The sequence below is a fragment of the Athene cunicularia genome (genome assembly GCF_003259725.1).
Source record: "Athene cunicularia isolate RWA chromosome 18 unlocalized genomic scaffold, athCun1 chr18_part1, whole genome shotgun sequence".
In the NCBI taxonomy this organism is placed as follows: Eukaryota; Metazoa; Chordata; class Aves; order Strigiformes; family Strigidae; genus Athene; species Athene cunicularia.
This window is the reverse complement of record NW_020799123.1, coordinates 13285634-13297815: the sequence shown is the minus strand read 5'-3', so window position 1 is coordinate 13297815 and position 12182 is coordinate 13285634. Positions and strand designations below refer to the sequence as shown.

Sequence of the window (12182 nt, the reverse complement as noted above, 5' to 3'; positions counted from 1 at the left end):
GTCCTTGCCCCCAGCCCCGCACCGGTGCTGCGGCTGGACAAGGTCCACGGTGACGGTGTCCCGGGGAGCGGCACCGCAGCGGGCATGTCCTGGGGGTGTGTGAGGAACAAGCCTGCCTTTAACAGGCTTTTTTGCCTAAAGCTGGGGGAATCCCTCGCGTGAGCTACAGCAGATGGAGTTTTCTTGCGTAGGAAAGTGAAGCGATCTGGGTTTGATTTGTTGCTCTGCTTGACTTGAGGAGTGTAGCACCCAGAACTGAAAAATGCTTGGGTGGGCGGGTAAAGGGGCGAACACAAGGTGCAAGACAGAGGTGCAAGGATGACCAAGGTAAGCAGAATTCAGTTAAACCAAGCCACGCTGTGCTGGATGCTGGGGCTGACATCCAGGATGTTGATTTTTGAAAGGAAAATATGGTATATTTGCATAAAAAATATTAGCCATCTGGGAGAAGTGCTGCATTGCTGGTCAAAGTTTATGAATGTGCTTAGGCTGGAAGCAAGAGAAGAGTGGATTCCTGGGAGCCCCTTGTACCTTGACTTAACAATTAGGGATTAGCTTAATTACCCTGGGAGTGAAAGGAAAAGTTACGTAAACAGTGTCTTGGTTCTTCCTGACCTCTTTGGACACCTGCTGAAAGTCTATCTCAAAGCTTAGGGATTCTGAGTTCTTAAACTTAGTTGAGGGAGCAAAGTGAATCAGTGTTCTTCTCCTCCCGGCACAGCTGGCAGAGAGGCAGATGATATTGTCAGCTGGCTGAAGAAACGCACCGGCCCCGCTGCAACTACCCTGTCGGACGCTGCCGCAGCGGAGACGTTAGTGGATTCCAGTGAAGTGGTTGTGATTGGTTTCTTTAAGGTAGGGTTTGTGCTGAATCTCTTGTGTATGTCCGGGGCCCTCCCTGCTTTCTGGCAGCTGGGGGAGGCTCTCCCCGCGTTGGGAAACGCGCTGTCCTGCCGTACTTGATCGTCCGGTTCTCTGGCTGGTAAGCCCTGGGATGTGTGTGCTGCACTCTGTGCCCCATGGGAGACACCTTTCTTTCTTGTCCAGGACTCGACGTCAGAGGCTGCGAAGGAGTTCCTGCTGGCAGCAGAAGCTGTGGATGACATTCCTTTTGGGATTTCCTCCAGTGCTGATGTCTTCACCAAGTACCAGCTCAGCAAGGATGGCGTGGTTCTCTTCAAGAAGGTACTGGTTGGTGAATGCCTGAGCACCGCACCTGAGTCGTCTGCCTCTCTTCTTTTTTTCTCTAATTTGGTCCCATCCAAGCGTGGGCAGCCCTGGATGAAACAGCAGATCCTGTGCTGCTGGGATGGCTCTTCCCAAGCCTCAGAGGCTGGGGGTAGATCAGACCCTGCAGCTGCTTTGCAGGGTGGCAGAGCCCCGGGTCCCTCTGTGGGGCACAGCTGGGAGCAGAGGAGACCTCACTGGTCTCCCGGTGTGGTGCTGCCCCCCTGGAGCTGCTGGGCTTTGGGTCCAAGCTGCTGCTTCACTCACTTCACTGTCTCAGGTGTCTGGCTGCAATGCAGTAACTGTCAGCACAATCCTTAACAGATTCCTGGCTGTAATTAGTGAGGGCTCCTGTGGCCCCCCTGAGGGTCTTAAACAGTGGTCAAGTTCTTGCTGGCTTGCTGTGATCTCTGTTTGATTGTGGCTTAGCAAAGTTGTTTTTAAAGATAGTCAGCATTGGTGTCTGCTGCAGTGGGTTGTCCAGGAGTTGTTCTGTCTCTCACTGCTGTGGGTTCTGCAGTGCGGTGGTTCTGGTGAAGCTCCTAAAAGGATTTGCAGTTCCAGCTGACCAGGCTGGGGCAGTTGGATGATGTGCAGAGTGTTGCTGGCCATCTGCAGAATCAGAAATGAACTTAATGGTGCTTTTTACCATTAAAATCCAGGTCACCGGGATTAAATTTTTGGTTTGAGAATACAAGGAGAGGTTTCTGAGACTTGGTGGTACTGTATGCATGGGTGTGGTGAGGCAGGACAGAAAGCTGCTTTGGATTCAGATTTATTAAATTTGTAACTTAGTCATTGGTCTGACCAGTTTGATGTAAGACAGGCCAAAGACATGAATGAATTCTTATTTCATTCTTTGTTCAGCTAAAAAGCATATTTTGTTCCACTACACCTCTGAAATTGTAGGGGCTTTTATGGTGCTAGAAGCTTGTAGACTTAAATGCTCAGCCAGAGGTATCTCGGATCACTGTGGCTGAGGGTGCAAGTAAATGATTTGGCTAACGAGTTCAAAACACCAAGGTCATGCAACTGAAAAGTTGGGGTGAGTGGAGGGAGCAGTACTTTGTTCTTGGCTGACTTACTGCCTGTATCTCGCTCCTCTCTCCTGTCTAGCTTTGTTCCTGCTCTGCTCATGGGACTGCCAGCCTGAAATAACTGTTGCAGGGGTTTCCTCAACCTCTGCTCGTGCCCTTTGGCAAATGCTGAGGTCCATATAGAAATGCTGCTCTACAAGTGACATCTCTAGGGCTGTGGGGAGTTACTGTCACCTGGCTCAGGGTGACAGACGAGATGGCTCTGAAGTGGCCAGGTTACAGCTGGTGCTTCAGCATGGACGAGTTACTGCCTTGGGTTTCACTGATTATCTGTTTTTCTCATGTGTAGTGCTCTGTAGAATGGGCTCGTGTTGATTTCATCTGTCCTCTAACCCTTGAGTCCCATGAGCTCTGTTATAGGCTTCTCCACTTGTGAAGAACTGAGGCAATGGCAGGACCAGTCTTTAACACTAAAGGGATTTTTGCCAGCTGTTTTTGTAAGTGTAGTCAACTTGGGTACACCTGGAGTGAGAAGCAGTTCTGCACCCAGCAGTCTGTGGGGTGTGTTGGCCTGACGGGCAGTTCCTGAGGCCCCGTGGGGCTGGGTGCTGCCCCAGGGCTCTGCAGGAGGAGGAGGTGAGGTGCCTCAGCCCAGGAGGGACAGGAGGCAATGTCACAGTTCTGCTGTGAGCTCTCCAGCATGTCCACCCCAAGCCAAGGTGAAAATGAGTGCCAGTGGTAACCACATACCAGGGCACAAGAACGGATGGTTTATTTCACTGACAGTTACGGCTTTGGACTTGAGCTCAGGCTCCTGCAGTTAGCTGGGCCTATGCTGAGAGGGTCTGTTGGCTGGTCATTCCCATCTTGTTCTTTGTGTGAGTTGTCCAGACTTGTGATGACCCTCAAACAGCTCTCTGAAGGTGCCAAGGCAAGGTTCAATGCTCTTTAAAGTTAATTTCGAATGTGTTTTGCTCAGCTCTTCAGCTGAGACTGGTATGCTTCCTCTAACAGAAGGTTATCCGAGCCTGCTCTTGCTTCTGCCAGTAACTCGAGCGTTGCCCTGCTGTGGGGCTGCTGCTCCCTGGGGGCACATCCTGCCTCTAACCTTGGTCCTCTACAAGCTGTTCCCTTCGCAGGCTGCCAGTGTGGTTCTGAGAATCCTGGTCAGGGATACAGGTGATGTCCTAATCTAGGAAGGGACCTGGCACCTCTAGCACGATGTGCCTGTTAAACATGTGCTGCTGTCTCCAACAATAGCAGCTGACCCCCCGCAGCCCGGTGAATTAACAGTTACTCCCTGTGCGGACGGGCTCTGCCGGCCGTCCACAGCCCCGCCTGGCTGGAGGGTGCGTGAGCGCTGAGCTGCTCCCTCCTGCAGAGCAGGAACTGCCTCCGCTCTGGCAGCGCCTTCTACAGCGCTGTGAGGCAGCTGTTAAAGTCCTTCTTGGTGACCTGTTTCACAAATTGCTTCATGATTGTGAGGAACAATGCCAAGATCTAAGCTGACTCTTGTTGCTGCTCCCCTTTTGCTGCCGGGGGTGATTTAAGGCTTTGCCAGGAAGATGAACACCCTGACCCAGATCTTATGTGAATGTGTGGTGACCTTGAGAGATGGAAGTCTGCTTTGAACAAGTGCAGCTGAGGTCCACTGGGGCAGTGACTCTGGGGTGGATGCATCTTATTTCTTGTAATTTGTATGGGATACAGAGGTGTTCTAATGCAGGAATATCTGGTTTTGCAGTTTGATGAAGGCCGTAACAACTTCGAAGGGGATCTCACAAAGGATAATTTACTGAACTTCATCAAGTCTAACGCATTGCCTCTGGTCATAGAGTTCACTGAACAGGTGGGTCTTTGGGTACTTGGTAAGGCCTTTTCCCATAGCTACTCTATGAATATGACAAACTTAAATTGTGGGTTGTGATGCTTGTGTTTTATCTTGGAGCTGACACTTGTTTGGGGTTGTGGAGTGTGAAGAACACAAGGGGAAGGAGGCATGAGCTTGCTGCTTGGGCAGTCCTGTAGTGGTGGAGGCTCCTGTGGTCTTGACAGAGATTTACCTCTTCCAGAAATAAAAGTTTATTTTCTATTCCTCAGACCGCTCCTAAAATCTTTGGAGGAGAGATCAAGACTCATATTCTGCTGTTCCTTCCAAAAAGTGTGTCTGACTATCAAGAGAAACTGGATAACTTCAAGAATGCAGCTGGAAACTTCAAAGGGAAGGTGAGATGGATTTCCTGGGTTAAGTGGCTGCCTCCTGCTCTGGCTGTACCTGCCCCACACCTGAAGCTGTTGCTCTACCTGTGTCTCTTGGTGACTGAGTCACTGGCTTGCACAACCATTGAAGGAACAGCAGTTAACTCCTGACTTTCCTCCTTGCAGGTGTAAACCTGACTCTGCCTTAACCCACACCGGTGCTGGGTCTGTGCTGCTCTGGGGGGTGGAATTTGGGGGGTTTGGAGGAGGAGGGGCTGGTTCAGCTGCTGCCTGTGCACATGTGTAGAGTATTGAGAGCCAAGAGGTACTTGTCTTCACCATAACACCTCTGACTTTTTCCTCCAAAGATCCTGTTCATCTTCATAGACAGTGACCACAGTGACAACCAGAGGATTTTGGAGTTTTTTGGCCTAAAGAAAGAAGAATGTCCAGCTGTACGTCTCATCACACTGGAGGAGGAAATGACCAAATACAAACCTGAATCAGATGATCTTACAGCAGACAAAATCAAAGAGTTCTGTAATAAGTTCCTGGAGGGCAAGATCAAGGTAATGGAGATAAATACTGCTGGTGGTGGTGGTGGTAAACCTTGACTGCAGAAGCAGAAAAAAATCCTCCTTGTGAGGAGTTGTGTGAGTTGTTTGGAAAAAATCCTTCCAACTAATGTACAAAGTATCTAGCGGGTTTTGTGCTGGGAAATGAAAGGCAAAACTACTGGGGCATGAAGACTAGGAAAGCAAGTGCTGGCACCTGAATATGATGAGCTCTGAGCTCGTGGTAACTGTGCTGTTTGTCCAGCTGCTCTTTCTGCCAGCAGTGGGAAGGTGTGAACTTGTGTGGCACTGCTGAAGAACTTTCAGCTCTCAGCTGCTGGAGGTGGCCATATGCGACTCGCTCCAGTGGTGACCGGTTGGGCAAACTCAGTCCTGGGGGAATGGTCACTGTCAGCAATATCGTTTCCTTCCTCGAGCTCGATTGCAGTTCTCTGCACCAGAGCACCTGTTGTTCCACTCAGGGTGGGAAGGAGGCTTGCTGTGAGCAGAAGAGGAAGTGACTGATTCATCTGATTGCTCATGGCCTATGATTGAGGCACTGAGGGGGGTGGTTGTGCTTGGGTTTTCCAGGATGTGTGATTGCATGGACATTCCAAGCAGCTGTGTGGCAAACTGTCTCTGAATTTCACTTCTTATTCCAGCCCCACCTGATGAGTCAAGATCTTCCTGAGGACTGGGACAAGCAGCCTGTCAAAGTTCTAGTTGGGAAGAACTTCGAAGAAGTTGCTTTCGATGAGAATAAGAATGTCTTTGTAGAGTTCTGTAAGTATTTTTTGAGAGCTGACTCCCAGTAACTGGTGCGAAGGGTGTGCTGGAACGCTGCTTGGCTGGGGTTAGGGAGAGAGCGTTGTACAGAACCTGGGCCGCAGAGGAGGGGCCTCGGCTGAAGATGCGTGTGGGCTGAGGGTGGTGGTGGCTCCTTAGGTGGCTGGTGCCAGCTGTGTCTTCGTCACTACCAGATGCCCCCTGGTGCGGTCACTGTAAGCAGCTGGCTCCGATCTGGGACAAGCTGGGAGAGACCTACAGGGACCACGAGAACGTTGTCATTGCCAAGATGGATTCGACGGCCAATGAAGTAGAGGCAGTGAAAATCCACAGCTTCCCCACGCTCAAGTTCTTCCCTGCAGGCTCTGGCAGAAACGTAAGAGGGCAGCTGACCCTTACGCAGACGGAATAGTGAGGGAGCACCAGACAGGCTCAGCTGCCTGCTTGAGTTCAGTTTTGGACAAGCCTTGGGGGGCTCTCCCTTCTGTAGGGATGGAACGCACCTGGTCTGCAGGACACCCGAACCCTTGGCGGGGCTGGGCTGTAGGAAAGAATTTGGTGGGGGTGGGAAGTGGGAAATGGGAAAGGAGGGAGCATAGAGGACTGTGCTCATCTGCAGGCTATTCTTTCCTCGCAGTGATCTCTGAAGTCTAGTGGCTGAGCTGTTTTCCTTCGTCTCATGTGGGTGAAGGTGAATTTTTAAATTCCCTTTTGCTTGGCATGCAAACTGTTGCTCAGAAAGAGAACTCTCCTCTCCAGGGGCATGGTTCTGTGGGTGCCTGTAACCATTGTCTTGATGTTTTTTCCTGTCTAGGTAATTGACTATAATGGAGAGAGGACACTAGAAGGCTTCAAAAAGTTCTTGGAGAGCGGAGGTCAGGATGGGGCGGCAGCTGATGATGTGAGTAATATTCACACAGTACTCTGGGCCTTCAGAACATGGAGCATGGGTCGGATCTGGTGCTGTGCTGGAATCCTCAGTCCTAAATAAGATCCTGGGTGGTTATGTGGCAGGGAGGGATGCTGGTGGTGAACCCGAGGGCCCACATCATAAAATGTGACCTGTTGCAGCCTGGCTGGCCACTGGCCTGTGGTGGGCTCCTTTTAGTGAGGACACTCCAGCTGGGTGTGAGGTAAATGTTTTTGGGAGGCTTACACACCAATGCATAGGGAGGGCTGATAGAACCTCTAGCTCTACACAAGCTGTCTCTGGTTGTGCAAACTGCTGCAGTCCTTGGAGGGCTCGTTCTTTACTGAGAGCTGCTGCTGGGCACCCAGAGCTCCTGTGCCGTGGTGGTGCCGTGTGGGTGCTGCACCTGGCTGGAAGCTCCTCGCCTCCCGGGGGAAGGGTGCTGCAGGCACCAGCTCCTGGGGTTTCTGACCCTTCATGTCCCAAACTCATAGCTCTTGGTAGAAGTTTCTGGCTGTTCTGTTAACGTGGCAGCAGCAAATAGTGAACAGAGATGCTGTTCTGTGCTTTGTTTTGGATCTGCCTAATGTGCCCAAACCCAGTAGCTGTCTTTAACCTGCACAGGATCTGGAGGACTTGGAGACGGATGAAGAAACAGACCTTGAGGAGGGTGATGATGATGATGAGCAGAAAGCCCAAAAGGATGAATTGTAAAGAGAAGACTGATCTACATCACACACACACCCCCCCCCCCAAAAAAAAAATCAGACACTAAATTGGCTGCTGTTACGCAGCCCAGTGAGTCAGAAACCCTTTAAGATTTAAAGCAGAAGGTGAATGACTGGAAATCCAGGGATTGGCTTTTAAAGTAATACTTTACCCTCACTTGTCTGTACACCTGACTATCTTTTCTTTCTTTTCACTTTTCAGAAGGGATCTGTCACTAGGTAGCCAGCCCAGCCAGCTGGGCTCATTTTTTTTATTGTGATGTACTTTTTTTGTACACAGCTTTTGTTTGAAGTATTCTTCTGGGTTAGAAGCAAATTGTGAGGCGGTAGCTTGAGTTCAATGGCCCAGCATTCTGGAGCCTTGCCACTAACATCTTCCAAGAAAGCTTTTTTCCTTTTTTCTTTTAAAACTAAAGCCCATAGTTGATTTCTGCACCTGGCAGGGTCCTTAATGGTCTCAGCTGTTATTCCCTGGAGTTGGCCTCCAGTATCTGTAGGGGAAGAGGCAGTAGGCTGAGGGCACCATCCTGGTGAAAGGTGTGTATGAAGGTGCTTCTCCTCATGCTGGCTAGATGTTTCCTTTCCCCTCTGCTTTAAGACACTTGGAGATGACTATTCCAAACACCTGGAAGGGTGGAATACTGTGTGCACTGGCTGTGGCGGGCTCTGAGGGTGGAGGTGGTCGCTGGCTCACCGGCTTAGACAAGACCGAGCTGTGTTGCCATTCTTTGATCAAATGCCAGACTGTTCTGCAATCACTTTCCATGCATTATTTTGAGTGGGTTGACCAGGCAGGTGGGTGGTGTGGGAGGGCCTGACAAAATAGATCAAACAGGACATTTGCAATTACTGGGTTTTGGGGAGGAACTTGAACAGGGGAGTGCCTCAAAGGCCTGAGCTGCATCAGGCTGGTTCTTAGCATTCCGCTACAATAACATTGGAACTGAATTTGTTGGCCAAATAAAGTTGAGATTTTAATACTATTATGTTGCTTTGTCTTTACTGGAATATAGGGTGAGAATATCTGAAACTGACTTGACAGAGGATCAGGGCTCTGTCAAAATGGTGTGTGTCCAACAGCTTGCTCAAGCTTTCACCAAATACCATGTTTTTGAGAGAAATGCTTTCTCAATGCTTCTGGTTTTGCAGGTGCCTTCTGGTATCTTAATCTGCAGAAATTTGGACTGCATGATCTACAAAGGAGAAGAACTACAAAGATGACTAAGTCCAGATTAAATCAGTTTGGGCAGACATGGCTAACAGCTCTGTTAGTGAGCAGACATTTGGTTTGGGCTCAGAACACACATTTTTGTTTTCCAGCTGGTTTGAGGTGCGGTGGGACCTCCTTGCTCCTGAGCAGTTAACCAAGGAATTTGCCTACGGGAAACCTGGGGCTGCCTCTAGCTCTGCTAGTCAGGCTCACATGATCCAGTGAGCTACACTGCTATTTCCAAACCAGTCTGCTTACTGCTGAAAATATTTTTGTAAGAAAATATGCTATAAATGTCACATGGGAGGGCATGAAACTAGAGGGCACCTCGGCAGGCTACTGGTGCCTGTCACTAAACAGGGGTGCACTGGGGTGAAGAGCAGGAGTGTGGTAGGGGGCTGGTCTGCAGCTCCAGCCCCCTGCTGCCTTCCCTTCAGCAGGGTGGGGGCTGAGTGGGCAGTTGCTGACCGTGGGCTTGGCACAGTGTGTTCCCCAGGAGAACAGGCACTAGTGCACAGCTGTGTGGTGTCTGACTTACCTGGGTTATGTGGAGAAGGATCTCTGAAACACCCTCCCCCCAGCGCTGTGACCCCTTGTCTGGAGGCAACTCGATTATGGTGTGGCCCAGTGGCCACTGCTGCTCCCCAGTGGCTGCTGTCGGGGCTGGCTAGGGGTAGCTGCTGCTGTTTTGGGGTGGGGAGGAAGAAAGCACTGCTAGTAAGAAGTTCCACTGTGAGGTGCTGGCAAGGACTCAGCTCAGAAAGGTCCATTTGGTGGAGCCAGCTGAGGTGTAAACAAGGCTGAGCTCTGCAGTGGTCCTGCTCAGCGCAGGAGGGCAGCTGTTCCCCTGCACCAAGGCTCCTCCTGGCAGAGCAGGACTCCATCACTCATCCTGTGTACACACCTAATTGCTGTTCCACGAAAGCAGGCTAAAAACGGCCTGTCTCCACAGCAGATAGCTCAGCCTCCTAGTGCGGGGTGTTCTGATGCTCGGCAGAAAGATCAATGCATCTGCAGCAGATAAACAAGTGCAGGCAGCGCTTGGGTGTGGCTGATGGAGCTCCCAGCCCCGCTGCGGGCAGGGACTCAGGGCAGGATGAAATCCCTGTGAGCCCTGATGCGGGGCAGGGGTTCTCCCTGACACACCTGCCTGGATAGTCCCCGTCAGCACAAGCCAGGACACAGTATGCTCATATATCTGAAATGACCCACCTTTGGGGAAAAGCACAGGGAGCAAAACTGTTGCTTGAACCCTTGACGGATCTGGAAGATCCCTCTGTGGTGGATGGTCTCTTCTGAGCCTCTGACAGCTACAGCTGGAGAGTAACAAATGCAGGAATTGTCTGGTGGTGGTGCTGTTCCTCAGCTCTTCTGAGGCTGTTCCGTAGAAGCCCGCCCTGATGTTGGACACCAGGGACTGGCACCGAGGCTCCTGGTTCTGCCCCGGGAGCACCCGCAGCCCCTCTGTCCCCGCAGGGCCGGGGTGACACCAACACGCTGTGGTGTGCTCCGGGCGCTGCCTCGCAGCCGTGCTGGGCAGCACAGCTCGCTCCACTCCTCACAAGTTGTCTGATGCAACTACAGGAAAGTGACTTCGCTCTGAATGTATTTGGCACCGTGGCTCCCACACGTCTGCGCTGGCTGGCTGCAACATCAGCGGCTGCTTCCCCTTGCTTGGTGGCCGAGCTCCTGTCTTTTCCCTGGCACGTGTGTGTGCGTGCATGTGTGAGGGCTCGATGCTGGGAAGTTCTGTTTTCAGGCCCTTGGGCTCCTCTGAAGGGCTACCCATGCAAAAGCAAGAGTAGATTTGACCCTTTGCATGGGCACATCAACAGGTGGGTGGTAAGATGAGACACCAACTTCTGCCCAAAAGTGGGAGGCTGCGGGCCTGGGCGGCTCGATTACGAAGTATCATGGCAAATAGCATGAGCTGCATGTCCTCAAAATAGCCCGCGGGAGCCTATATAACGTGACGCCCCTGGAGAAGCACCAGTCCTGGGCCGAGGCCCTGTGGGTGAGCTGCGTGTGCCCCCTGCGTGCGCCATGGGCGTGTAGGGAGAGCCCGGCCGCCGCCTCCCCGCCCCTGAGCAGGACTGGCACCCACCGGGGACGGGGCACAGCGGAGAGCAGCGGTGTGGGTGCCAGCACACCTCCGCAGTGAGGAGGGACCTGACAGGCGGACAAGGAGGAAGCAGTGCTGCGAGGCCAGCGAGTGGCAGGGCCACGCGCTGAGCAACTCCAGCTGCGCCTGCAGCCCCCCAGGCCTCTGCTCCTCCTCTTCCTCTGCAGCGTCTGAAGGCCGGGATCAGCATGAAGGACTATTACCCAGCCTCGATGCGCCGCTACAGTCGGTATGCCAGGAGACTGAGAGCCTCACGCACTGTGCACTTCCCCAATGACGTCGTCTTTCAGGACCACATCAGGCAGGGGGACCTGGAGCAGGTGGGCAGATTCATCCGCGCCAGGAAGGTGACGCTGGACACCATCTACCCTTCCGGTGAGTGCTGGAGGCGGCGCGGCTCAGCTGGGCTGCGCAGGACGGGAGCGAGCCGCGTGGCCCACGCTGGGATGTGGGCCCCCTTCGGCAGGGGACGGGCTGTAACTGAGTCATTTTCCTCCCGAGAGAGGAGTAGTGCCCCTAATGTTGCCAAGCAGGACCTGAGAGAGTCCCATGCCATTGCCCCAACATCTCCCCTTGACAGCACGGTCAACGTATGCTGTGGAAAGGGGGGAGCTGGTCCCCTGGGTCCCTCCAAGGCATGACAGCGTGCCTGCCTGTGGTGGGACCTCGAAAAGCAGCCACGGGCACAGGCTGGTCTGTGGAGCTCTGGACTGGACGGTTGGGCTCCTGCCTTCCATCCCGCTTTGGGGGAAGGGCAGCTCCGCATCTTGCTCCTGGCTCTGTCCGTTTCCCACAAACACTGTTCTCTCTCGCACGTCTGGATCTGTGGACTTGCAGCTTTTACGCCTGTGGGGGAAGGCATTGTGTTATGTTTGCACCCAACCTCACTAGCAACCGTTTATGGAATGCCTTGATCCGCACCGGCTGGGGCAGAGCCCAGATTTGTCCTTTTCTTGTGCTTGGCTTCAGCTTCAGCCGTCACATGGCCAGGGAGACAGGGTCTCAAATGACCCCGGGCTTCCTGCTCTCCCTGCTGGTTGCTTCATTACTTGCTCTGTAAGGAGCTTCCGAAGCTTGGACGGAGCAGGACACTCTCCTCGTGTCCCCCCTGTGAGTCCTGACTGGGACTCGGGGCAGGCCGGCAGCTCCTCCTCCCTTGATCTGTCCTGCCGGGGCCAGTGGGGAGGTGGGTGCTCCGCCATCTTAGATAAGGTATTTATGGTGTGGAAGGGGAACAGAAACCTGTGGCAGTTCCTCTTGCTTCCTGAGTCTTTGTTTCTTTCCCCAAACTCATCTTCCTGATAACGAGGGTTTGCTGGCACCCCTCCTTCCTGGGCTGTGGACAACCTGCACTTACGAGCTCAGCCTTACACCTCCTTCCCCAGCCCCGGGCCAACAGCCCCTTTCCC

General features: G+C 52.7%; 2 protein-coding genes across 2 annotated transcripts; both read left to right on the top strand.

The window, feature by feature from the left end:
- Positions 1-318: 318 nt before the first annotated feature.
- P4HB (prolyl 4-hydroxylase subunit beta) lies at positions 319-8424 on the top strand. The gene is made up of 10 exons (XM_026861325.1): positions 319-327; positions 700-855; positions 1048-1185; positions 4009-4113; positions 4365-4490; positions 4832-5032; positions 5680-5800; positions 5998-6179; positions 6618-6704; positions 7338-8424. Exons 1-10 carry the CDS (start codon positions 319-321, stop codon positions 7425-7427), a joined length of 1215 nt encoding a protein of 404 aa, XP_026717126.1. The 3' UTR covers positions 7428-8424.
- A 2210-nt stretch (positions 8425-10634) lies between these two features.
- Positions 10635-11631, top strand: PPP1R27 (protein phosphatase 1 regulatory subunit 27). Its single transcript, XM_026861118.1, has one exon. The coding sequence runs from the start codon at positions 10962-10964 to the stop codon at positions 11412-11414; it is 453 nt and encodes a 150-aa protein (XP_026716919.1). The 5' UTR covers positions 10635-10961; the 3' UTR covers positions 11415-11631.
- The last annotated feature ends 551 nt before the right edge of the window (positions 11632-12182 follow it).